The sequence below is a fragment of the Cervus elaphus genome, chromosome 11 (assembly GCF_910594005.1).
Source record: "Cervus elaphus chromosome 11, mCerEla1.1, whole genome shotgun sequence".
NCBI lineage: Eukaryota > Metazoa > Chordata > Mammalia > Artiodactyla > Cervidae > Cervus > Cervus elaphus.
Genome location: NC_057825.1, coordinates 43115395 through 43142836, shown reverse-complemented (window position 1 = coordinate 43142836; position 27442 = coordinate 43115395). Strand labels below are relative to the sequence as shown.

Genomic DNA, 27442 nt, shown 5'->3' with positions numbered 1-27442 from the left:
TTTCTCTAAGTGACTTCTTTTATGGAAACATATAAAAAGAACTATATTCCAATTTCCCAATCAATTTATTTCCAAATTATATGTCATCCTAGTTTTCACATTTACTCTTTTAAGTATATGGAATCTAACTATTCATTTAAAGATAAAACAAATTCTCAATAAAATTCCTTAAAAAAAAGAAAAGCATTACCTGTGGGTTCCTTGGGACACACATCTGGCAGTGACTGCACAGGTCGAACGTGTTTTGTCGGGTCTACCTCTTTTTTAAAGAAAACATCACTGCTGCTTCCTTGAGGCACTGGTGAAGAACTGTGGCTTGAAGCCATTGCATAAAATCACCACTCAACTGAAAATGAGCAACAAACAATAATCAACACACAATACAAATCATAATTCACCTAAAAGTATTATGCATGTCATAAATTTTCTTTCAAAACAGACTGTTTAAAATCCATCAAGGTGTAAGCATATAATTTGAATACTATTAATTGTGGGAGTCATTCATTATATTTAGTTTGCTAAGAAAGTTATTGGTCCTTGTTTAAAAAATATTCTCCTCAAAGTGCAATATCCTTAGCCTTTTATCCAAAGTGAAACTAGATACCAAAACTATATATATATATATAATATATATATAACCAATATATATTAAAATTAAAAACAGTCCATTCAGTCAACAAGTATATAATTCAGCATTACAGCAAAATGGGTAAAGGCATGGAGTTTTGAAATCTGACTGAACTCATATTCCAGCTTCACTTACCAGCAATATAACCTTGAGGAAATTTACTTAACCTTTGTATGCTTTACTTCATCTGTAAAAATGGAGATGAAAAGCATTCATCTCATAAACATTTTGTAAGAATTAAAGGACCAGATGTATGTAAAGAATTTAAAACAATGCCTACCTCAAAGTTAGTGTTCACAAATGTCAGTAATCATTATGATTACAATTACTATGTGACAGTCACTATATTAAATGTTTATAAAAGAAGTATCATTCTTCAAGGTACTCACAATTATTTTAGGTAATCAAAATAATCAAATCCTTAAACAAAACACAAGTTAATCTATGTCTACACTTTTTAAAAAGTACAGAAAGAATTTGTGGGCAAGACAACATAATAAAGGCTACAACGTCAGGTAGGACTTTACAAATGAAGCAATACATAACCTGGATAATGAAGAATATGTATTATTTTATTATCGGACAGTAGAAACTGTTACATTGCTGATCATATGAACCAAACACTAGGCATTTGATAAATATTTTTAATGAAGGAATAAATAAATGAAAATAATCAGAAGCCTTTATTTGAAAAGGCACTTAAGAGATCACCTTCTCTAAGTTTCCCAGTACTAGACATAAGTATAGCAAGGCCCAGAAGGACTAGGTAGTTTACAAAAATACATGTGGTTTAACAAGTTTTTTGCAAAGTCAATTTAGGAAATGTGGTGAATAGAAAAACAAGAGTAAGATATAAAAAGCAGAGATATAAGGGTAAGACTGGTGACAAAAAAAGTTATCCACTCTAACTCCTCTGTAGTTTGATAGTAAGTTTAAAATTCCATATTCCAGACATCCCAGGATACCTGTTTCAGTCCTGCTAACACAAAGGAAACACATTCAATTATGCTATTTCCTGAGACCAGTAGAAACAAGCTACTAAGAAAAGAACAGAGATAAATAATTTCCTCAAAGTTCCTGAACAGAAAGCAAAAACAGCGTGAACAAAGGTTGAGAGACATGAAATAATCATAAGACTGTATGGAAACTGACTTGGCTAGAGACAAATGTTTGCTGACAAAAATGCTACCAAAAGTACTGACAAGTAAACCATATTTACACACACACACAAAGACAGTATGGCCAGACTACAGGAGCCATTAGAAGTTTAGGGGGAAAAGAGTATGATGATGAAAATATCTGGGAAAATTAATCAGGGTCTTGATTTGAAAGGCACCACTGGCCCATTGCATTTATACCCTTTTGCAAGGAGATCCAACCAGTCAATCCTAAAGGAAATCAGTCCTGAATATTCATTGGAAGGACTGATGCTGAAGCTGAAACTCCAATACTTTGGCTACCTAATGCAAAGAACTGACTCATTGGAAAAGACCCTGATGCTGGGAAAGATTGAAGGCGGGAGGAGAAGAGGATGACAGGGGATGAGTTGGTTGTATGGCATCACTGAGGCGATGGACATGAGTTTGAGTAGGTTCCGGGAATTGGTGATGGACAGGGAAGCCTGGTGTGCTGCAGTCCATGGGGTCGTAAAGAGTCGGATACGACTGAATGACTGAACTGAACTGAACATTAGGCATACAGTTCAGTTCAGTTCAGTCGCTCAGTCGTGTGCGACTCTTTGCGACCCCACGAATCGCAGCACGCCAGGCCTCCCTATCCATCACCAACTCCCAGAGCTTACTCAAACGCATGTCCATTGAGTCTGTGATGCCATCCAGCCATCTCATCCTCTGTCATCCCCTTCTCCTCCTGCCCCCAATCCCTCCTAGCATCAGGGTCTTTTCCAATGAGTCAACTCTTCGCATGAGGTGGCCAAAGTACTGGAGTTTCAGCTTCAGCATCAGTCCTTCCAATGAACACCCAGGACTGATCTCTTCTAGGGTGGACTGGTTGGATCTCCTTGCAGTCCAAGGGACTCTCAAGAGTCTTCTCCAACACCACAGTTCAAAAGCATCAATTTTTTGGCCCTCAGCTTTCTTCACAGTTCCAATTCTCACATCCATACATGACCACTGTTACTTCTGTATAAAAGCATTTGTATGTTTAAGAGAAAAGAAATATCCAAAAGATAGGAAACAGTGATAACAAAGAATCCCATACATTAAGTGTTTGGTAAAGACAATTGTAAATGTAACATTAAGTCTGTTTAACATTTTTGTTACTTTCAACAAATAAAACAGCTAAAATAAACATGTTTTGACACTTAAAGATGTAGGCTACAAATACATAGAAAATGTATTTATGTCAAACACCCATTGCTTGATGTCATATAAATTAAACATTGATTCCAACAATAGCACATTACCATTTCAATGTATTCTATTTACCATCACATTGTTTTTACAGTGAAAAGAAAGTCTAATTGCCATCTTAGGGATCTAGAAATACCTGGGAAGATGGGGACTTATTAAAAAAACATTTCTAGAGCCTATAAGTTACTTCTGACTCCTGGTTGGAGAAATAAAGATACCTTATTTACTCTTAAAGTTTTTGAATTGGTTAACATACACAAGTTTCTGGGGTTTTTTCCCTTATATCCTTCCTAATTCCTATGAAAAGAGGGACAATCTCTAGCTATAAAGAGATTATGTAAAATCAGAGTACTACCTACTTGAGTGAGCCCCAATTTTTAACCATCTCTCAAATCCTCTCACCACCCTGTTTTTATTAAGACACAGTAAGAACCAAACTTTGTATTAATAACCACATAACAAGTATGATACAGACATTTAATACGTGCAGTCATTGGTAATAAAACACACTGGATTTATTCAAAAAGCATGGATGTATAGACAAATACAGTACACCTACATGGACTCTAAACCAAACAATTTCAGGAGAATAATCTTTCAAAGAAATCATCTTTCACTGAAAGGCTAAAGAACAGAAATGATGAGGCATCATAGTAAGAAAGTTTTAATGTAAGCTAAGAATAGTCTACTTAGAAAAACAAACAAACAAAAACCACAGAATACATGAAAAAGGAAAGCTCTCAGCACTAAATGCAGGCAACTCCTGATTTCTATTAATAACACTTGCACTTGTAACTGCCACCTAGATGCAAACTGGGCACTTAACCAGTGGTCACCAAACAATGAGAATCTATAAATAGATCTACCCTTCTTCACATGGTAATCCTCTCATAATTACATCAATGCCATATTCAAATATCTTCTATTAAAGCCTTCTTTGATTTCTTACACTTAATCACTGTTTATGCATTTCTATTTTGCACCAATCATACTGAAATTTTGGTTTTCATATAGATCTTTCCTACTAGACTGTGAACTTGATGTTTCCATTTTCCTGTGTATTCTACACGCCTAATACAGTTCCTGCCACATAGGCAGTATATAACATTCTACCGAAGAATGAAATGGGTGTTATGTAGGACAGATGAGAAGAGAGAAACATTAGACAATTACCAATTATCCTTGAGTAAACAGATAAAAGCATAGGTCTGGGCTAATAAAGAAAGGAATAAACAGGCTCATTATTTCAAAAGCAAGAAACTACAAGGATGAATAAGTCAAAAACATTTGATTTTCTTTCCTATAATTCAAATTATCTTTTTTTTTTCATTTATCTTTATTAGTTGGAGGCTAATTACTTTACAATATTGTAGTGGTTTTTATCATACATTGACATGAATCAGCCATGGATTTACACCTATTCCCCATCCCAATTCCCCCTCCCACCTCCCTCTCTACCTGATCCCTCTGGGTCTTCCCAGTGCACCAGGCCTGAGCACTTGTCTCATGCATCCAACCTGGGCTGGTGATCTGTTTCACCCTAAATAATATACGTTTCGATGCTGTTCTCTCGAAACATCCCACCCTCGCCTTCTCCCACAGAATCCCAAAGTCTGTTCTGTACATCTGTGTCTCTTTTTCTGTTTTGCATATAGGGTTATCACTACCATCTTTCTAAATTCATCGCAGCAAGCAACCTAGATGCCCATCGGCAGACAAATGGATAAGGAAGCTGTGGTACATATACACCATGGAATATTACTCAGCCATTAAAAAGAATTCATTTGAATCAGTTTTAATGAGATGGATGAAACTGGAGCCCACTATACAGAGTGAAGTAAGCCAGAAAGATAAAGATCAAATTATCTTTTTATACTAGAAGTTTAGTTAAGATGTTCTATTAAAAAGGGCCAGAAGCAGTGAGCACACTAAGTGCTCAGACCCTGGTTTCTAAACACCATTCCCTATGAAGAAATAATGCTTCTTTAAAGAAATAGTTGACTCCAAACCTGGAGCATAGAAAGAACAAGTCGATCACGAGAACTCTTGCGTCAAAAAGCAAGGAAATTCTCTAAGACCAGTAGGATTTATCAAAAGGACCAAGGATCAAGTTAAAGGGGCTCCCACTGGTCACATTTATGACAAGTTGAGAACTCTAAACAAACAAACAACCCTAACTGAGTATAACATATTGAACAAACAAAAAATGAATCTATCATGATACTTGGAGGAAGAGCAATGAGGAAGAGGGGTGGGGTGGGATAGGTAAAGGAAATCTCTTCTTTACAGAGGAATGCCAGTAAGTATGAAGAAATGACTGAAACAGAAAATCAACGTTTTGTAAACCCCAATGTGAAAATCATCAATGTATGCTAAAGCTATTAGGTGAAAGGCTGCTCAAAAACAGAAAATTCACCTAATAACTAAGAATTAATATCCCCTTAACAGATGATCTTGCAATGCAAAGGGGAAAATGTATCTCTAAATGGAAAAATCTGGCTGTCACCACCTTAATTAACCAAGTCACCAAACTTGGCATCATTCATAATAGTAAGACAATTTGATATTATGTGATTCATGAAATGACAATATGAGATAAATATCATCACCTATGAAGTACTCTCACCAAAAATGTTTAACCCAATCGAATCAACCCTCTAGACTAAGGGTCAAGACTCTTTGTTCTGTGGATTCCTTCAGCACTCTGGTGAAGTCTACAGAACCCTAGCAGAATAATGTCTACAATACATAAAATACGTAAGATTACAAAATTACACTTAAATATAGCTATCTAAATATCTTTAAAAATTATAATACAGTAATAATTTTGGGGTTTTCTTCTGTTTATTTTTTTAATTTATTTTTTTCCCTGGGTCTTTGGATGTGGGATATCTTTTTTAAATAGGATCCGGCATCATCTTGTTGATGGTTTGTCAATAGCTAGTTGCGATTTCAGTGCTCTCTCACAGGAGGAAATGAGTGTATGTCCTTCTACTCCACCCTCTTGAACTGCCTCTATTTTTGCTTTTTGATTATGCAAATCTATCTAATTCCTTTAGGACTGACTGGGGAAATCAATCGTGACTATTCACTGGAAGGACTGTTGCTAAAGATGAAGCTCCAATACTTTGCCACATGATGTAAAGAGCTGACTCAATGGAAAAGACCCTGAGGCTGGGAAAGATTAAGGGTAAGAAGAGGGCAGCAGAGAATGAGATGGTTAGATAGCATCATCAACTTAACAGATATGAATTTGAGCAAATTCCAGAAGACAGTGGAAGACAGAGGAGCCTGATGTGCTACAGTCCATGGGGTCGCAGAGTCAGACATGACCTAGTGATTGAACTACAACAACAACATCTAATTCTTAAGCAATAAATGAGCATAAATATTTTGAGATCCTTGCAACAATTTAATATGATATGAAAATATGTGAAATTTCACATGGTAACAAAGTTATAGGTAGCATTAATATCCATGTGAGGGGTTTCTTCGGAGAAGGCAATGGCACCCCACTCCAGTACTCTTGCCTGGAAAATCCCATGGATGGAGGAGCCTGGTAGGCTGCAGTCCATGAGGTTGCTAAGAGTCAGACATGACTGAGCGACTTCACTTTCACTTTTCACTTTCATGCACTGGAGAAGGAAATGGCAACCCATTCCAGTGTTCTTGCCTGGAGAATCCCAGGGACGGGGTAGCCTGGTGGGCTGCCGTCTATGGGGTCGCACAGAGTCGGACATGACTGAAGTGACTTAGCAGCAGCAGCAGAGGGGTTTCTTACATTCACAATTAAAGGAAATGCTAAAATTCAGTTAAAGCAGGGTTTCTCAACCATGGCACCATTCACATTGACATTTTGATCTACATAACTCTTTGATGTTGGGGGTTCTCCCCCTGTACATTGTAGGATCTTTAGATGCGTCCCTAGTCTCTATCCACTTGATTCCAATAGCAGCCTTCCACTCAGCTGTGACAACTAAAATGTCTTCAGACACAGCCAAACATTCCTATGTGGGGAAAGAGAGGTGAGAGGACAAATCACCCCAGTTGAGAACCACTGAATTAAAACAAAGATGTAATTTTTTCCCCATCCAAAATTTAGACTCCCTGAATTCTATTCACAGACCCTAAAGAATATGTGAACTGCAGGTTAAGTACCTTTGCTCTACACCTACCTTCCAGTCTAAGAAAATAGATGGAAATAGGATATTGGGATTTAGAACAAACATGGGGAAACAAACTGAGACTATGAGATAATCTAAAAGAAAACTAGCCTGGACATTTAGATCAATGTCATTTTTGAAAGGTGGGCAACTATTCTATATTAAAATAAATAAAGATAACTAAAGGCAATTGTGAGCCTTGACTGGAGGCTGGCTCAAAAAAATTCTGCTCTAATACACTATAGGAACAACTGGAGAATTTTGAACGTGGACTGGATGTTGTAGGAGATTTTGGAATTACTATTAATTTTCTTAGGTGGATTAATGATATTGAGATTATGGGAAAATTGTCCTATATTCAGGACATGAACACTACAGTATTCAGGAGTGAAATATGTCACCTACAACTTATTTTCAAATGATTCAGTAAAAAAATACACACAGATAAAATGGCAAAATGTTAAAAATGGTTTAAGTCAAGTACATATGATTATAACATGTTCTATTCTTTCCCTTTTCTGTGTTTTTTAGTTTTCACAATAAAAAGTTAGGGGAAAGAAACTTTTCATATTTTTTAAACATTAAATAAATAATGTGAAATATAAGTATCAGAGAGAAAGAAAAACATTAAATTTGTAATTGCTAATCTGCCCTGAAGATGGCATTGTTGTACAACTTCAAAAATGGAAGAAAAATAAATAAATTTCAATCAGGTTTTAATGTTGTAGAAGAGTAATACCATATACAGAATCTGGAATTCCTTAAAAGCTGAATGAGAAGGAAGCTGAGACAGAGAAACATTTACCAGATGCATTACCCAGGTACTATGCAAAAATCTCCCTTGCTTCTAAATTAAAGTAATAGCTGCTTAGAGAGAACATTGATATTACAAAATCACTCACAGCCAACTCTGAACTATCTATGGAATTGCCTATTACAAGTAAAGCAATAGCCAGACTTTTTTTTTCCCCTATACCATTTCAATGTATACAAAACATTTCACCAAAGTGGTTAACACAGATATACTAACTAATCATTTTACTTCCCTTCTATTTTTCAAACGTGATTACTCTACTTTATAATATACCCTACTTTATAAAATCTAAACTTGCTTGCCCTCTATTGACCTTCTATCATACTGTGGTCCTCTAATTGGTCTCTTTGCTTCCAGTTTAAACCATTCTGCACATTGCTTCAGGATTAACCTTCTAGAATGTTTTCATTCTGCCATACTTCAGATCAAAAACCTTTAAAATTATTTATTATTTTCCAAACAAATGCCAAGCTCTACAAGTTGGTACTCAAGGAATTCCACAATCTGATGCTTACCTTCCTTTCTACCCTTATTTCCTATTACCCATGGATAATCTCTGTTCTAGATAGGGTGGTCTAAATGTCGCTTTAATCCATCAGGCTATTAAGGCTTCCTTGTCTTTGTTAAGGCTATGCCTTCCTGGAATATTCATACCATCTTTCTACCTATTCATTGCCTCTTCTCCCTTCAAAGTTCATTTCAAATTTCATTTCTAGATTACATATGTTAAGAAAAATATACACACATTCTAAAATATGAACAAAAATAATCTCAACATTATTTTTAAAAGCAAAAAAGTTGAAACAACCAAACTCCTAAATAAGAAGAAACTGGTTATTTAATAAGCTACAGTACAACCAGTGGATTACACTATCATTAAAAATAGGACTGCAAACTTTACATCCATTGGGATGGTTACTATCCAAGAAAAAGAAAACCAACCAATCAAACAACAAAAAGTGTTGGCAAGGACGTGGAGGTACTAGAAGCCTTATGCACTGTCAGTAGGAAGAAAAATGGTGCAGCCATTTCAGAAAACAGAAAGGCAATTCCTTCAACAGTAAAAATAGAACTACCACATGATAAAGCAATTCCACTTCTATGTATATCCCCAGAAGAACAGAAAGCAGTATCTTGAGGAGTTATTTGTATACTCATGTAACAGCAACATTATTCATAATAGCCAAGAGGTGGAAACAACCCAAGTTTTTACTGACAGATGAATGGATAAACAAATGTGGTATATATACATAATAGAATATTATTCAGTTCAGTTCAGTTGCTCAGTCGTGTCTGACTCTTTGCGACCCCATAGACTGCAGCACGCCAGGCCTCCCTGTCCATCACCAACACCCGGAGTTCACTCAAACTCATGTCCATCAAGTCAGTTCATTGAGTATTATTATACTATATTATAATTATATTATATTATACTATTTATAATTATCTGTATAATTATATATTTAATTATATAAGCATATATACTTATATATAAGTATATAAACACTAGTATATTCTATATATAGTATATATACTATTATTATACTATGTTATATTATTATTCAGCCTTAAAAAAGAAAGAAATTCTGATGTTTGCTATAGCGTGGATGAACCTTGACAACACTATGTGAAGTGAAATAAGCCAATCACAAAAAGATAAATGCTGTATGATTCCACTTACACAGAGTATATAAACAGCGAAATTCACTGAGACAGAAAGCACGTGGTTGTCAAGGGCCAGAGGTGGGAAAATAAGGAGTTGTTTAATATGTTATAGTGTTTCAGTTTTGCAAGATGAAAAAGTTCTGGAGATTGGCTCCACAACAACGTGAATATACTTAACACTACTGAACTGCATACCTAAAAATTATTAAGATGGTAAATGTTATGTTACATATATTTTTACAATTTAAAAAAAGTCTAATAGAATTGCAAAATACTGAATGACATAAAAATGTTTAACATATATTGTTAAGTGGAAACAGGTTTTAAAGTAGTATGTCAGTTGCTTCATATTGGTACATATACACCATGGAATATTACTCAGCCATTAAAAAGAATTCATTTGAATCAGTTCTAATGATATGGATGAAACTGGAGCCCATTATACAGAATGAAGTAAGCCAGAAAGATAAAGAACATTACAGCATACTAACACATATATATGGAATTTAGAAAGATGGTAATGATAACCCTATATGCAAAACAGAAAAAGAGACACAGATGTACAGAACAGAATTTTGGACTCTGTGGGAGAAGGCGAGGGTGGGATGTTTCGAGAGAACAGCATGTATATTATCTATAGTGAAACAGATCACCAGCCCAGGTCGGATGCATGAGACAAGTCCTCGGGCCTGGTGCACTGGGAAGACCCAGAGGAATCGGGTGGAGAGGGAGGTGGGAGGGGGGATCGGGATGGGGAATACATGTAACTCCATGGCTGATGCATGTCAATGTATGACAAAACCCACTGCAATGTTGTGAAGTAATTAGCCTCCAGCTAATAAAAATAAATGAAAAAATAAATAAATAAATAAAGTAGTATGTCAGTATGATCCCAATTTTCTAATTTAAAATAAGCATACGCATTTCCAAAAAAAAATGCACAGACATATACCACAATTTTAAAAATGGTTACCTCCAAACACAAAGTTACAAGAAATTTTTATTCATTTGTGCTTTTGGGAATTTTCCAAATGTTTTCCTATGAAAACTTATTTCTGTGTATATATTAGTCAGGGTCTCCAGAGAAACAGACTCAATAGGATATTTACAAGATAGTTATTCAAGGAATTGGCTCACCAACCTGATATGGAGGGCAAGAGAAGTCCCACCACTGATTTCTGCAAACTAGAGAACCATGAAAGCCAAAGGTATAATTCAGTCTGAGGTCAAAGGCCTGAAATCCAGGAGGCCACTGGCACTAGGACCCGAGTCCAAAGGCCATGAACCAAGAACTCAGATGTGTGAGGGCCAGAGAAGATAAACGTCCCAGCTCAAGAGGAGAAAACAAATTCAACCTCCTTTGCCTTTCTGTTTTATTCAGGCCCTCAAAGGATTAAATGATGATGCCCGCCCACACTGGCAAAGGCAGGTATCTTTACTCAGTCCACTGAATCAAGTGCTAATTTCTTCCAGAACACCCTCAAAGACACACTTGGAAATAATGTTTTACCATCAATATGGGTATCCTTTAGCTCAGTCAAATTGACACACAAAATTAACTATGACGCTTCATTAATCAGGAACAATGCTATTATTAAACAGCAAAAGTTCAGCTTCAGCCTTACATCTACCTCCACTATAAATCTTTTTTAATGGCTGTTAACCCTCAGAGGGCTTCCATGGTGATTCAGTGGTAAAGAATCTGTCTGCCAGTGCCAGAGAAGCGAGTTCAATCCCTTGGTCGGGAAGATAACTTGGAGAAGGAAATGGCAACCCACTTTAGTATTCTTGCCTGGGAAACCTCATAGACAGAGAAAACAGGTGGGCTATATAGTCCATGAGGTCACGAAAAGAGTTGGATACGACTTAGTGACTAAACAACAACAATAACCCTGAGAAAACTAGCCTTCCTTTGATCTGGGATACTTACGATCTATATCAGCAATTTACAAACTTTTTTGATCCTATAGCCCATCAGTTAAAAAAACTTTTAAAAAATCATCATTTATAAATTAGGGTACAGCATGCATTATATTAATGCATACAATATAAAATTATGCTAAACGGAAATTTTTTAAGAGAGGAAAAACATTTAAAATAATCTGTTAATTGCTGGCAAAAAAGTAACTTTTTACTCTATTTTTAATAGATAGTAATGTGATTTCACTGTGATTCATTATTATTAAAAATCTTGATTTAAACTTTCATGAAATGGTGATTCAAAGGTTTGGCTCTGAGTTCAACTTATTTTTATACCTGGCTTTTAATGCTTGTTATTGGGGCAGGGGGAAGTATCTCACATATGGATGTAGAACCAAATGGAAGAAATCACTGATCACACTGTCTAAACTCTCTATTTTGAGATTTTTAAAACAAGGAAGAAAACTCCACTCTGGACTTTTAAAGAGATCATCATTTAACAAAATAGCACAATGATGGAAGATTTCCAAACATCCATTTTTTTTTTTTAAACATCCATTTTTAAAACAGATTTACAATAGCTTGAGTGTTTCTAAAAAATCAACTACTCTATTTTTTCACTATACTTTACATATAAAATTTTATATATAAAACTTTTTTTATTTAAAAACAAACAAAAATACCCTGTGGGGACAGATTTAATATGTCTGCCTGTCTGTGTCTGTGTATTTCATTCTGTCTGGTTATATATTATTGTCAAGTCACATGCCATTTCTGAAAAAGAAAAAAAAAATTAGCAAGTTTGCTAATTTCTTCTTGTTAATAAATGCTTTTTCTTCTTGTTAATAAAAACATACATAACATATTCTTGAGTTTGACAGCTCTTTTGTACTTTTAATATATGGCTATGGAAAAGCTTGTATTAAGAGTAGGAGAATCCAACTCTGTGCTTTGTTATTTACTGTGGTTCCATTATTAGTATTTATCCAAGATGTGACTTCTCTATAGGAGTTAGTGAACATTTTGTAAGAGTTGGTTTATTTAAAACTATATAACATAATTTGTAAACCTAATTAACTACTCATAAAAGGCTATTACAAAAAAAAATACAAAAAAAAAAAAAAAAAGGCTATTACATCACAAGGATAAACTAAGTGAAGGACACTACTGTTAATCCCTTGAGCTTACTCACTTATCAATATAATGTGACTATCTGATAAATAAACATGTGGACTGATTGAAGATGTTGGTATCAAACTTCATAACAAATATTAGTAAAAGTCCACTTCTTTTTTCTTTAGATAAAAAATGAATATTCCTTAAGCTGCATGCAATCTGACAATGGAGTTTAGACTTAATCCACAAGACTATGGTGAGCCATTATAGACTTAAGACACTAGTGTTGAATTGATGATACATCATTCCAGAAGAGTATTAGTAAAGAGGGCCAAGTATAGTATCTAAGAGGACTCCAACAACATTTCTGAAGAAAGAAAGAAAGATATAAAGAAAAACTTGTGATAAAGAAGAGAAGGAATATCAAAGAAGGCAGAAGAAAAAAGGGAAGAAAAATCAGCTCAGAATTCACAAATAAAATATTAATACTAAGGGGAAAAACCTCCTTTACATTTGGCAGTTAGGAAGTAACCGCATCACACTGGGAAGCAATGTCAAGTCCAATAGTGGGGGTGGAAGCAGAATGCAGAGGTTGGAGTGAAATAGGTGAGGAAATTAACATACAATGATTACTGTTTCAAGAGACTCAATTATAAGATTACAAAACAGAATACATAGTACAATCTCCTTTTGATATAAAAACTGTATATAGCTATATATAATGTATGAAAAGGCATATGATAAAATGTTAACGATGGTAAATAACAGGTTTTTCCTGACCACAGTATTTAAGTACTTCCTCCTCTTACCTTATCCCCCGTCCAACACACATATCCTGGTTACTCTCTACTACCAGCCTTATGGTTTGTGATCTTTATAGTACTTTCTCAAATTATAACTGATTAATTTACCTGCTTATTTCCTGTCTTTCTCACTACATCATAAAATTATACTTGTTTCATTCATCTTTCTATACCACACATAGCACAGATGAATGTTCAATGAATGAATGAACAAATGAATGACTATAATGGAAAAAGAGGTAAGCACGAACAAGCCACTAATAATGTTTCTTATAAGTTCATGTTCCAACAATCTAAAAACCTAAGTCAAAAATACGTTACCTTGTTTATATAACATTACCTGACATCCTAAAATTTGATTCTAGATTTTTATCTTTCCTATAACACAGTATAATATATTGGTTAAGAAAACTGGCCATAAAGTGAGTTAGATCTCTATCATTTATTAGTAGTGTGACCTCTGACAACTTTCTTACATTGCTCTCAGTTTCCTCATTTGTAAAATGCAACAGCAACAGTGTCTTCCTCATAGCAATGTTGTAACATTTAAATGAAATATAATTTACATGATCTATGTAAATCTTGGCACATGGTAGACATTCAACAAATAATTGCACTACTACTATTTATCATTATAAACATCTTAAGCCTTAACATTTGGACTGTGCCATACAAAGTTTTAAAATTAAAGTTTAGGATTCTAAACTTCCTCCATTGCTTCAGTGCCTCTAGTTTGCGGTGGAGGAAGCAAACCAATACGGGCAGATAGAATTTACTATCAGAAAAGTGGTCAAAGCAACAGTGGTCCTCAAAGCCATGCCAGTCAAAGGAAAGAAAAAGAGAGTAGTGGAAAATAATGACGAAACTTTAGCAATTTTTGAAAAAATAAAAGCAAAACTGTTTGTGAGAAAGAAGAGGGATGATGAGGCACAGAAGCTGGAAAAACTATTTTTGGAAGACACTTAATAATGGTCAAAATTCAGTCCATGAAAGTGGAGTGGATGAGACAGTTGGACCAGACTTTAAAAGATCATCTGTCTCAACTGTTTATCAATATATGAATCCTTTCTACTCAGGGTCTCTCTGCCTCCATTTGAAAACTGTCAGTAATGAAGTGACTGCTTCAGAAGCAGATTATTACTATAAAGCAACTATAATTACTTTAGGAAAAAAAATTATCTCTTGTAGTAAACAGAATCCTGCTTCCCTGAATTTTGCATCACCATTCCTAGTTCAATCACATTACAGGAATAATAAATAATTCTAGTCACAGGAAAGTAACATTACAAAGGAAGAAAGTGTCGAAAAAGAGGGCTAATGAGAACTCAGAGCAAGGAGTGGGGCAAATATACATAAAAGGTAAGGAAGAAAGCAGTCAGAAAACTCATCCTACAGAAGCCAAGGGAGAAGGATCCAGAAGGAAAGTATGAACAGTAGTGTCAACATGCTGCAGAGAGAGAGGTCAAGGAGGTTTTTAAATTTCAGAAAGGAAACTGGATTAGAAGTTTTAGGACAATGTTTGGGGCAGGAGCCATACCACAAGAGGTTAAGTAAATGATGAAGTAACAATGCAACAATATCAACATAGTTTTGGTGATGAAAGAAAAGCAATTAAGAGTTGAGCAAGAATTTTTTAGGCCATGGGAGACCTGAGCACATTTATAGGCAAACAGCAAGAAATCAATTGGGGGTGAGATTAAAAGAAATAAGAAAAAGTGGTGGAAAAAGGAGATGAGAGAGAAGGAAGAATTAGATTCTCCGGGGGATGGAATGGGATGGATGGAGAGGAGGAAGCAGAAAAGATACTGAATAGTTATACCCAGAGACTATGAGGCACCTTGGGCTATGCCCCACTTTGAGAAAAACAGGACTTTGTCAAGCAACAGTAAAAAAATTAGCAAGCTGATCCAGAAAAGTTGCCTTCCATACTACTCTCCTACCTAATACCCTTATTCATGATGTGCAGGGAGATCAGCTAGGACTTGGGTGAGCCTGGACTGCCTCACTCCCACCACAAGTTCTGAAAATTATCTGAAGTCCTAAGATCAAAAGGGCAGTGAAAATATGTTATCCATGAAATGATGGCAAGGGAGACGGAAGCAACAGAAAAACAATAATAATAACAATAATAATTACTAAACACTATATGGTACATAATTGCTTAGTTTCATTTATATGATTTTGCTGGTCCTACTAACAACCTTCCAAGAAAAACATTTCTGAATGAATCCATAAATGAATGAAACAGTGATCCCTATTCTGTGATAGAGAAACAAGTTCAAGAGTAACTTGGCTTCACACAATTTAGCTAGTTAGTTGTGAAGATGTGATTTGCACTCAGATCTTCTGATTTGAAATTCCATATCTCTGTCCCCAAAGCACATTAGCTCTCTGGAAAGAAAATAAGAAAAACAAATCTAAGTTTTTCACTTTGCCTCCCATCCATGTCAGGCACCCAGTGCTTTACTTTTCTGTCTTCTTTGTCTCATCAGTCACCGATCCAATTATTTAGAAGAACAATTATTATTTAAGTCCACTTATATTAAAAATAAATGGCAACAATAATTAATATCTTTGATAATTTTTTAAGGATTATTTTTAGGGCAGTTTTAGGTTCAAATAATTTTATAAGACTGAAATGGGTAGAAAATTATTACTTAAAGAAAAAGACTATACATTTTCATTAGTACAATTTACCATTTTTCTTAGCAAAAGGGTAATTCCTGAGCGGCAATGAGGGATAAATATGCTACAACGGGTCACCAACATGAGAAGGCAAGTACTTATTTATATGACAGCATTAATTTGTTAGTATTTTTTGAAAGCTCAAATCTTTATGCTTAATAGTTAGCTTCATTATTGAGATCACTGTAAGCAATAATATATATGATACATAATATTTTATAACTTAGCTACCTTAAAAATTATGATTAAACCAGACTCTGTCAGATGATAAATCTTACATAGTAGAGAAGTATATTATTTTCGTTCTAGCTGAAGGAAAGACGCTTAACTACACCATTAGCCAGAAATTGGCTCTTAAAATTCCAAAAGTGTTGTGCCAAGCGTTTCTTAGAATATTACATATTTGAGATATTTTAAATTTACTATGATTAAAAAATAATCTCTAATAATTTTTATCAAATCTATCTTTGGTTGGACATTAAAGTATTTTTTTTCTTGCATATATCAGTATTTCTAAATTGAGGGAAATCAAGTTGAACCTAAAGAAACACAGAAAATAAGAACAGAGTTACGCTAATCTAATTTGCTTTTTCCTTACTTTCCCATTTGACATTTATGAGACCCTGTGCCTTGCAGGAAATTCTAAATACATGTGTTTCCTTAAGTTCCTTATTTACTTTTGATTTAGTGACAAAAAGGAACAATAAGAGAGAATCTTGTCTGGAAGGATAAGAAATATAAATATTATAATATTTTTTAAATATTATAATATTAAATTTACATATTCTTAAATAGCTATGAAATAAGTAATATTAAATGTGTGACATTCTTATTAGGAATAAAATTACAAATATCCTCAAAATACAGCATAAATACATTTAAAAAATCTAGATGTTATTAAAAATAAAAACAATGTCTTTTTTCCCCAGCATCTGTCACACAATATGCTAAAAAAACACACTATAACAGTCACTGAAATTAAGGTTCATAAGCCTGGAACTGAATAATATAACTGTACTGTGAAAAATCTGTCGCTAACATGTAAAAAGTTGAATGTAAACAAAATATAACTTGGATGCTTTATTTTACTCCTTTAGAGCATTGGTATTACTGTATTACTAGCGAAATTTTGTCAGAGTGAATCAGATAAGAACATGGTATTCTATTCTTGGTGTCTTAGCCAAAGAGTAACAAATCCTAAAATCACTCATTCAAAGTTAACTGGAGAATACAAATGTCTTAAATATGTAAATCAGTAGATACTTATTGACATACCTACAAAAATAGTAAAATTAAAATAAAATCTATATAATCTACCCTACCTTGAAAGTAGTTGCTAAAAGAAAATTACATATTAATGTATTCTCAAGAAGGACAAAAATGACACTAGGCTTTATCCATTGTTTGGGTTACCCTGCCTTTTTTCTAGAGTAAAAATAATCTAGTGTTAAGTCTATCTTTTTTAATAAACTATATCTTTCATCTAGGTCCTTGAAGGGAAGGTTCTTCAAATAATCTAAACAAGTATGTACTCTATAAAACATAATAAAATGATGCTGTTAAAAAAAATTTTTAGAGAGAAAAAAAAGCAAAATAGCTAGAAACTCATCTGCAGTGAGTCAGTAAGTGATTCAAGAATGAAAATATTTAAATGTTAGTTTGAGGTATAAAGTAAGTAACTGTAACTATGAAGTTCATTAGTACTATAACCCCAAACCAACAATGAAATAGCATTTTAATGAATTACTGCTTGGTATTACCTCTATACCTCTCCCCACTGTTTGGGTCTCTTAGCCCAGTTCTGCCTTACAAGCTTCTCTACTTAGCTTGGATCTCATGGTCAATAACATGTTTAATTTTCTCCTTGCTCATCCATCTTCACTACAATCTGTCTTTGCTTTTGTTTCTGGTTGCAGAATACTGTCAGAGAAAATTTATGTAAAACATGCAGATTATATATTTATGAGTTCCAATCTCAAATGAGGCTCTGCTCAGCAGTCCTTTCACTTATTTATCCTCAAGCACTTCTCTTTCCCAATTCCCACAGTATTTATAACAAACTTCATTACTTTCATGTTCCCTAGCTTACCTCCAATCTCATGCTCAAAAAGTAACTATCTACCACATATCAATAAAACAAGGTCCTCAGATATGACTTCTTCCATTCATACCCTAATATACCTAATTCTCACCTATACACAACTCCTAAACCTTCTGAGTACAGTATAAGATGTCTGCTCTTTTCCAGAGCTAATCCCCCAACCTGCTGTTCTTGATCTCATCTTTCTCCACTCCAAGACCTTGTTCTATGAATTATTTCCTGACTCTCCTATTGTCAATTTCACCAATTCATTAAAAAATAAAAAGTCAAGTACTAAAGTTCTTTCCTTCAGCTCTATCTATTCAAGCTAACTCGTCTTATCTCTTCACTGGCAAACCTCTATTCTCTTTCTTGTCTACCTCCTTAGCAATCCACCTTTCATCTTCACCACTTACTTGGCTCTAGAAAAGGTGAGAAATGCCTTGATTTCTAAATTCAGTTGCTAATATTCAGCCTTCCTGCTCTCACTGCTCTCAAAAGTCAGCAAAGATAATAAATATAGACAGAATGAAAAAAATAGAAATATCACTATTTGTAATTCTCCAAAGCAATGGCTGATTCAAGCAAAGGTGATTAATGGGGATGCTAAAACCATAAGTTTAAAAGATTGTTAGGAACATGATATTTACATGGCCACAAAATATCACAAAGTCAATCATGTATTAAATAGCAGAGATCTGTCAGTGCTTACCAAGTGATTAAGCTGGAGTCACCAACAGAGGACAGCCTGGTATTAGGTGTCTCCTAATGTGATAAAGTGATAGGTGTATATATATATATATATATCACCTGTTTTATATTATCATCAGAAATATTCTACCAGAATTGAATTAAAAAAAAGACTAATTCAGAATATGCAATATACCTGAGGACAAACACCTCTACTTTTCAGATGCTAAACCCAAGAAAGGGAGACCATGAGACTAGTCCAGACTGAGAAAGACTGAAGAGACATAGAAGCCAAATGCAACATATGACACTTGACTCAATTTTGCACTAAAGGGAGAAAAAAAATCTATAAAGAATTTTGGAACAAATAGGAGAATTTAAGTATGGACTATATGTTGAATAATGTTATTGAGCAATTGTTGGTATTATTAGGTATCATGATGGTATTGTGGTTATGTAAGAGACATTACAGGGACATTCTCTGTAACTGGGAGATACACGCTTAAGTATTCAGAATGAAGCACTGTAATATCCATATCCTGTTACCAGGTTTGGCAAAAGGTGTGTGTGTTCATTCTACTATTCTTTTGACTTTTTTGTGAGTTTAAAACTTTTCAGTAATAATAATATGAATCAATGGACCAACGAAGGCTTACTAAAAACTGAAGATAAGCAGAAATGAGTCAGTTGGATGAAGGGGAGAAAGAGTGTGATAAGGAGAACCCTTAAGGAACAGGGAATAATAAGTACAAGGGTTTGGAGGGAAGAGAGAGCCAAGTGTCAGAAACCACAAGTAATTCAATCTGTTTATTTAAGGGGAGCAGGGAGTTGTGGAGAGTCACTGGCCTAGAGAGATAAATTGGGAAAAGAACTTAAATGAATTTATAAATCTGCTAAAGCAATAAGGAATATGAGTTTCATCATGAGGATAAAAGAAAATCACAGAAATAAACTGAGGAATGACATAATCAAATTTTCCCTAAGAAAGATCACTGATCACTGATTGTAACACTGAGAATGGACTGGAGAGGACTAAGACTAAAAGAGATGAAATAGGAATAGTTAGAGAAACAGTGAGAGATGACAACAGCCTAAACTCAGATAATAGTAGAGAAGATGGAGAAAACTGGATGGATTTTATATCTTTCTCTATTTCTAACTGCTTGTGAGTATTCCATACCCAAATTTGTAACTGCTTACTGGGTGTATCTTTACCTGCAAGTCTCAGAGACACCTAAAAGTCAAGATATCCAAAACTTAAATTCACTATCTTTATCCACCCTTCTCTACCTTCCTTCTCTATCTAGCTCAGTAAATAACACCATCTATGTAGCTTACCAAAATCACTGCAGATGGTGATTGCAGCAATGAAATTAAAAGACGCTTACTCCTTGGAAGGAAAGTTATGACCAACTTAAACAGCATATTAAAAAGCAGAGACATGACTTTGCCAACAAAGGTCCGTCTAGTCAAGGCTATGGTTTTTCCAGCGGTCATGTATGGATGTGAGAGTTGGACTATAAACAAAGCTGAGCGCTGAAGAATTGATGCTTTTGAACTGTGGTGTTGGAGAAGACTCTTGAGAGTCCCTTGGACTCCAAGGAGATCCAACCAGTCCATCCTAAAGGAGATCAGTCCTGGGTGTTCATTGGAAGGACTAATGTTGAAGTTGAAACTCCAATACTTTGGCCACCTGATGCGAAGAGCTGACTCACTGGAAAAGACCCTGATGGTGGGAAAGATTGAGGGCAGGAGGAGAAGGGGATGACAGAGGATGAGATGGTTGGATGGCATCACCAACTCGATGCACAAGGGTTTGGGTGGACTCCGGGAGTTGGTGATGGACAGGGAGGCCTGGCATGCTGTGGTTCATGGGGTCGCAAAGAGTCAGACACGACTGAGCAACTGAACTGAACTGATGTTGCTTACCAAGCTAAAGACAAATAGGGCCAACTTAACTCTTTGACCTCTCTACATTCTTCAATTTCTACACCAACTTTAATTGTCCTATGGACTCCACTCTTAATCACAAATCCAGTCCTTGCTCTCCATTCCAACTGACACTGCCTTTAGCTTAGGATTTTATTTAGCCAAACTGAAAAACAAAACAAAACAAACCAGGTCACAAACTTTCTTGATAACTAATATGATTTCAAAATTATTCACTCCACAGGAGAAAAACATTATAAAACATGATGTATTAGAATACTCATATACAAACACCCAATCTCTGAACTTAGTTTTAATGAAAAAGCTAACTAATTGAACATAAATTATTCAAATCAGTAGCATTTATGACATGAAAATTTACCCCCACTTTCTACAATCTGATTTTTTTTTTTTTGGCCACGCCAGCTGTGGCTTGCAGGATCTCAGTTCCCCAACAACTGAACCTGGGTCACAGCAGTGAAAGCCTGGAATTCTAACCACTAGACCACCAGGGAACTCCCTACAATCTGATTATTTTTTAAGTTCACCATGAAGTGAAAGTGAGAGGGAAATCGCTCAGTCATGTCCGACTCTTTGCGACCCCATGGACTGTATGTAGCCTGCCAGGCTCTTCTAAATCCATGGGATTTTCCAGGCAAGAATACTGAAGTGGGTTGCCATTAAAGTTCACCATACTTTTTAAAAAATCCTACCAATACCACAACGTGACTTATTTTGAATACTGTCTCCAACCATTCTACCCTCATGCTGTCTAAAAAAATCTCACTGGATAGCTGGAACACTGTTTTATCTGCAGTTTTACTTTTGTATGATTGTGAAGGAAAACTGACCAGTTTAACAAAATTCTAAGATTACATTTCTCCCATTTATTTCAAGTATTTCAGTTAATCCAACTCTAAATGTACAACATGGACTACTAAACATATACAAAAATCAAAACATCTCTTTATTGTATAAAAAAGGATGTTGAAAAATAATAAAGAAACAAATCTAGAAATAAATGAGATTTTACAGATAGTGGATAGGTTTAAAACCCCTATGTCTTCAATTAAATCCTCACATGTGAAGAGCAATTACCAGTGGTAGAAAAATTCTTCTAGAAAAAAGAAAGGCATGAATAATAAATAAAGGCAGAAGGAATTATTCCCAATAAGGGAAATGAGCCAGGATAACTATAGTTTACTCTTGGTAAGGTCAAAACTTTTTGTATAAGGCACTTCTGAAATTTTCAATTCTTAAATTATACATTTTTAATGGCTTTTCAAACAGCATATTTTGAAAACAAGGTAATCTTTCCTTGATAACTCAATTTCACCATTTTAATAATCTGTTTTATATTATGGTGATACCCTCAGATGCTACTGAAGGAAGTCAGTCTGCCCCTAGGTGAAAGATCTTCAAATTATGGTGATAATACTAGCGCCAATATTTTGGCCACCTGATGTGAAGAACTGACTCTTTGGCAAAGACCCTGATGCTGGGAAAGATTGAAAGCAGGAAGAGAAGGGGATGACAGAGGATGAGATGGTTGGATGGCATCACCAAATCGATGGACATGAGTCTGAGCAAACTCAGGGAGTAGGTAATGGACAGGGAAGCCTGGCGAGCTGCAGTCCATGGGCTTGCCAAGAGTCAGACACAGCTGAGTGACTGAACTGAACTGACTAGTTCTTTCACTAGTTTGTTATCAATATATTTTTAGAACTCTCTTCTCCCTAAAGACGTTGTTTTCAGCAGTTACTTCTCTGCCTTGCTTTCCATATTCCTGCTTCAGCACCATCTATATCCCTTTCTAATTTGAATCTTCTGAAACAAGTAACTTTTTTTAATTAATTGAAACACAATTAACATATAACATTATATTAGTTTCAGGTACAGTAACTAACTCATATAGTATTTTATAGCTGACATAGCATCTTAACACATTACCTCATTTAATTCTCACAGTAACTTTAAAACACAAAAATTACCACTATTCCTACCTTATGAGACAACTAAGGCTCAGAAAGATTGAGTAATTTATCTAATAAAGTCATAAGGCTGGTAAATAACAGAAGTGATTCCAACTTTTCAATCTCCTTTCATCACCAAATTAAACTTGCTACAAAGAAATTAAATAAGAGTCAAAAGTGAGGCCTAGGACTTCCCTGGTGGTACTGTGGCAAAGGGTGCTTCCCCAGTGGCTCAGACGTTAAAGAACCTACCTGCAATGCAGGAGATCCAGGTTCGAGCCCTAAGTCCAGAAGAACCCTGGTGAAGGGAATGGCTATCCACTCTAGTATTCTTGCCAGCAGAATCCCATGGACACAGAAGCCTGGCAGGCTACAGTCCACGGGATCGCCAAGAGTCAGACAAGACTTATGACTAACACTTTCACTTTCACTCTGAATGTGGTAAAGAAACTGCCTGCCAATGCAGGGGCCACCAGTTCCATCCCTGGTCTGGTCCCACATGCCGTTGGGGCAACTAAGCCCATGCTCCACAACTACTGAGCCCATATTCTGCAACTACTGAAGCCTGTTCGCCTAGAGCCTATGCTCCACAATAAGAGAAGCCATTGCAAAGAAAAGCCTGAGAACCACAGTGAAGAGAAGAACTGCTCACTGCAACTAGAGAAAGCCTGCATGCAGCAATCAAGACAAGCACAACCAAAAATAAATACTTTTTTTTAAAAGTGGGGCCAATAAGAAAAAAATGATGAGATTCATGAGTAAGCTTTGAATTTTTCTGCATCATAATATACATTATTAATTAATTAAAACACAGCTTACTTCTCTTCCTTGGCAGTTGAAGCTACCAGAAAAAAAATTATCTAGGTAAAGAAAATACTATTTATTTTCAATTCAAAAACCTATGTACCAGTAATGAACAAGTCAAAACATAATAGCTCAAATCTGCAATAAAATAAGGCTGCCATTTTCAGACAGAAATCAATTCTTTTACTTCAGATTTGAAGACTACTAAGCAAACTAAAAAAATATCTGCATTATGTCACAGATTTTCCCCTCACTGCCTCCTCTTGCAAAGAGAGAGAATTGCCAGAGGACCTAAAGTTTAATCTTACCCACCAAACAATGCCCAGAGAATATTTTCCCATCTGGTGGAAGTCAGGAACATTAGCTCAGGCCCCTTCGAGAATCATGCAAACCACAGATTTAGAACATTACTGATATTTAGGGTCGGATAATTCTTTGTTGTGTGTGTCAGGAGGTTGAGGGGGAGGCAGGGTGGAGTAGGATATGTCATGCACATTATAGGATATTTAGCAACATTCCTGGATAGAAGCCAACAGCACCCAGCCCTCAGCTGTGACAAGGAAAAATGTCTCTGGACATTTGCAAATATCCCTTGGAGGGCAAAACTGCCCCTCTGATTTAAAAGTTAGGGCCCTAGGTCTTGAAACAGGAGGCCTCCAACCAGCCCTAATTTTTTTTAAATTGTGTTTCTAAAATATGGGTTTTTTAAAAATTAAGATGGGAACAGTACAAAAAGATACCTAAATAATGTATATGCCATCCTCCTTTAGCTTAAAGCATTTTATAGGATTTTGTAACATGAATCGCATGCATTGTCCCCTTCCTCCCTCCATCCCAAAGATGGGGAAATGTCCAGTTCTCTGACTACTCTGCTAGTAAAATGTCAAATACATACATACATATATACGTACATACTTATATACACAAAAGATCTTAACAGTTCTAACTTGCAAATCCCCATTTCTTGCTTTACATGGTCACACTGTGGTTCTTGAGTCATGTGTCCTAGAGATTCAAGCTTCCACTCCAGATTTCCTCATCTGGTTTCTGCCATCTATTTGTGAAGGAAGTAGAAAGTATGCAGATGACTTTTAAGATCTTTTCAACTCTAACATCCAATGGCAAAAACAGTCCTTCAACTTTTACCTACTGATTCCCAGCTGACTAAACCACCTCCCTCAGATCACTGAAGTCATTCATGCTAACTTTTTTCTTTCTCCAGTAGTAATCTATGATGAATAAAACCAAACAGGATGGCAACTGTTTAAAATATCACTTTTTAATACCAGTGATCAGTTGATTATTTCCTGACTTAAACTATTTTAAACATGGAAATTAATTTTAAAAGAAAAACTTTTCAGGGAGTGATACTGTATATATGAGTGAACCATAACAGGCAAATATTGAGATGGAAAGTAGATTAGTGGTTGCCTAGGTCCCGAGGTAGGGTGGAGTGGTGACAATGGGGAGTAACTGCTAATGGGCAGAGGTTTCTTTTTGGGGTGATGAAAATGTTCTAAAATTAGATTATGGTAATGGTTGCACAACTATGTAAATAACCTAAAAATGGATGAATTTAATACTTTAAGTAAGTGTACTTTACTCAATAGTTTGTAAAAAGCTTAAAGCAGAAAAAGAATTTTAATTAACTCTTATTGATACAAAAAGAATGTCATTAAGAACAAATTCTGCAAAGTTTCCCATTTCAAGAGTTGTGTCAGATTTGATTTTAATTCTGACATAAAAACTTAATACCTATCCAGAAATTAACTTTTCCAGAAAATAAACAAATACAAATTTAATCATCTTTTCCTAATAAACTTTGGATACCTTAAACGCAATGAAAAACATTTCAGAAAGCCAAATGTTAGGGTAACAATACCTCTCTAAGACCAAAATACATTAATATCATCATTGACAACGAAACAGGGACAGTCTTTATAATTTTGTTGTAGTGCACTCATTATAAAGAAAACCACAGAGATATTTTTAATTTCTTTTAAAAGTGATCCTCAGGTTGTAATGTCTGTCCTGATAACACAATAATTCTGAAATTAACAGAGTATCATTTTAAAATAGCCAAATCACAATAAAATCGCAAACATCTAATCCCTTAGACCACAACTATCAAGCACCCAAAATTTGCACACATTGATTTTTACCAAAACCTATCATAAGCAATGATGACAACGATGAACAATCAAGTAATACCTATTTCTAGGAAATCAGAATCTGACTGCAATCAAACAAATCCCATCATTCCACCTTAGAAGTCATTAAGGCTCTCAAGCTACTTTTCCAAATAGAACACTTCATCAGATATAAAAGTCAACCTGAATGTCCGTCAAAATCTGCAATTTAAGTTACCACAGTAACATTTCTCAGTACACTATCATGACATCACTTGCCATTTTAAAGCATTTACTATTAAGACTGCCCTGGGGTTTGACAAATCAGACACAGAACCAATTAAAAACAAAACACAAAAACATTCCAACTGAATTCTTCGAAAGTAAAGAGAGCTTCAATAAAGACCAAAATAAAGCTAGTTAATGGGGAACTCTTAAAAACAAACTGCAACCCGGGTCAGCCAAAATTCTAAATATACCATCCCAAACTCAGCACACGAACAGGCCAAGTGTTAATTATAATGGGCAGGCAAAAGTTCCCCTGTCAACGACAGGAGGGCAGTTAAGGCCTGATCAATGCAGAGACGGAAAGACGTATAACTGAAGAAAATTAACTATTGAGCAAAATGATTGCGAGCTAAACTGCCAAACTGCAAAACACCGAGTTATTTTCTGGGCTGGCCATCTCCAGGAAGAAAAATGACTTTTTAAATTTAAATTATTCCAGTAGGATCAAAAAGCGGCTTAAGGGCCCGGCTAGAAAAAGAAAGGGAAAGTTTGGGGGGAGCGTCTAAGGAGGGTGGTGGAAGTTCCACAGCCGAAATCCCAAGAGGGGCAAGAGGGGCGAGAGGGGCGAGAGCGGCGTCGCAGCCGCCGGCTAGGGGCGAAGAGTACAGCTGCCGGCCCGGATCCCGGCGGGAGATTGAGAAGAGGAGGAGGTGGTGGCCGGGAGGAATGGAAGCTTCGGCGCTGGTCAGTTGTGACCGAAACTCCGCCGGCTCGGGCCTGGGAGGAGACAGAGGGGGTGGGGTCTCGGTCCTCCCTCCACGGGAAGTCGGGGCGAGGGTGGGCCGCGAAGCGCTGGGGGCCGCGTGGGGCCGGCCCGACACCTACCTGCGGGTCCCGGGCAGCCGCCCCAGAGCGAGGCCTAGTGCATCGCCGCCGCCTCCAAGCCTCCACGTCGCGCCGAGGCTGCTGCTCCGCGGCCGCCGCCGCCCGGAGCCCGGCTGGGCCCGAGCCCGGCTTCCCGCCCCCGACCCGCGCCGGCTGGCCAGTCGGCCGGGGGAGCACAGGGCCGCCCTCTCGAGCCCCGCTCCGCTCGGGGGTGAGAGGCGGCAGCGGCGGCTCCCTCACGTCTCTCCCGGGTGTCCTGTCAGCCAGCAGTTTCCCCCGGGTCCGCAGCGCCGCCTCCGCCGCTGCTGCCACCGCCTCTCCCACATCCCCGGCCTCCAGAGGAGCCGCCGCCGCCGCCGCCGCGCCGCGACCACTACCCCTAGCGATTCTGCTCCCTGCTCTACTGCTTCTCCTCACCCCGCCCGCCCGCCTCGGTCTGGCTAGGTCCAGGGGAGACAGCGCCGGAGGCCGCCGCGAGGCCTCCGCAGCCCCCAGCCCACAATCCACCGCGCGGCTCCACCGGGGCGGGAGGCCGCGGCCCGGGCCGGGGGGGAGCGC

The 27442-nt window shown here is 36.6% G+C and overlaps 1 protein-coding gene across 3 annotated transcripts in view; it reads right to left on the bottom strand.

Annotated features, from left to right (window-relative positions):
• Positions 1–27018, bottom strand: part of VPS54 (VPS54 subunit of GARP complex) — a 103359-nt gene extending 76341 nt beyond the window's left edge. For 2 of the 3 annotated variants that reach the window (XM_043917669.1, XM_043917670.1), the window contains exons 1-2: positions 26885–27018; positions 191–346 (exon numbers count right to left, since the gene is read on the bottom strand). In XM_043917669.1, coding sequence (XP_043773604.1) covers positions 191–326 — 136 coding nt within the window. In that variant the 5' untranslated portion in view covers positions 327–346; positions 26885–27018. Of the gene's footprint in view, positions 1–190; positions 347–26884 lie in introns of those variants that run through there. The other variant, XM_043917671.1, reaches the window with a different exon arrangement.
• Between the last annotated feature and the right edge of the window lie 424 nt (positions 27019–27442).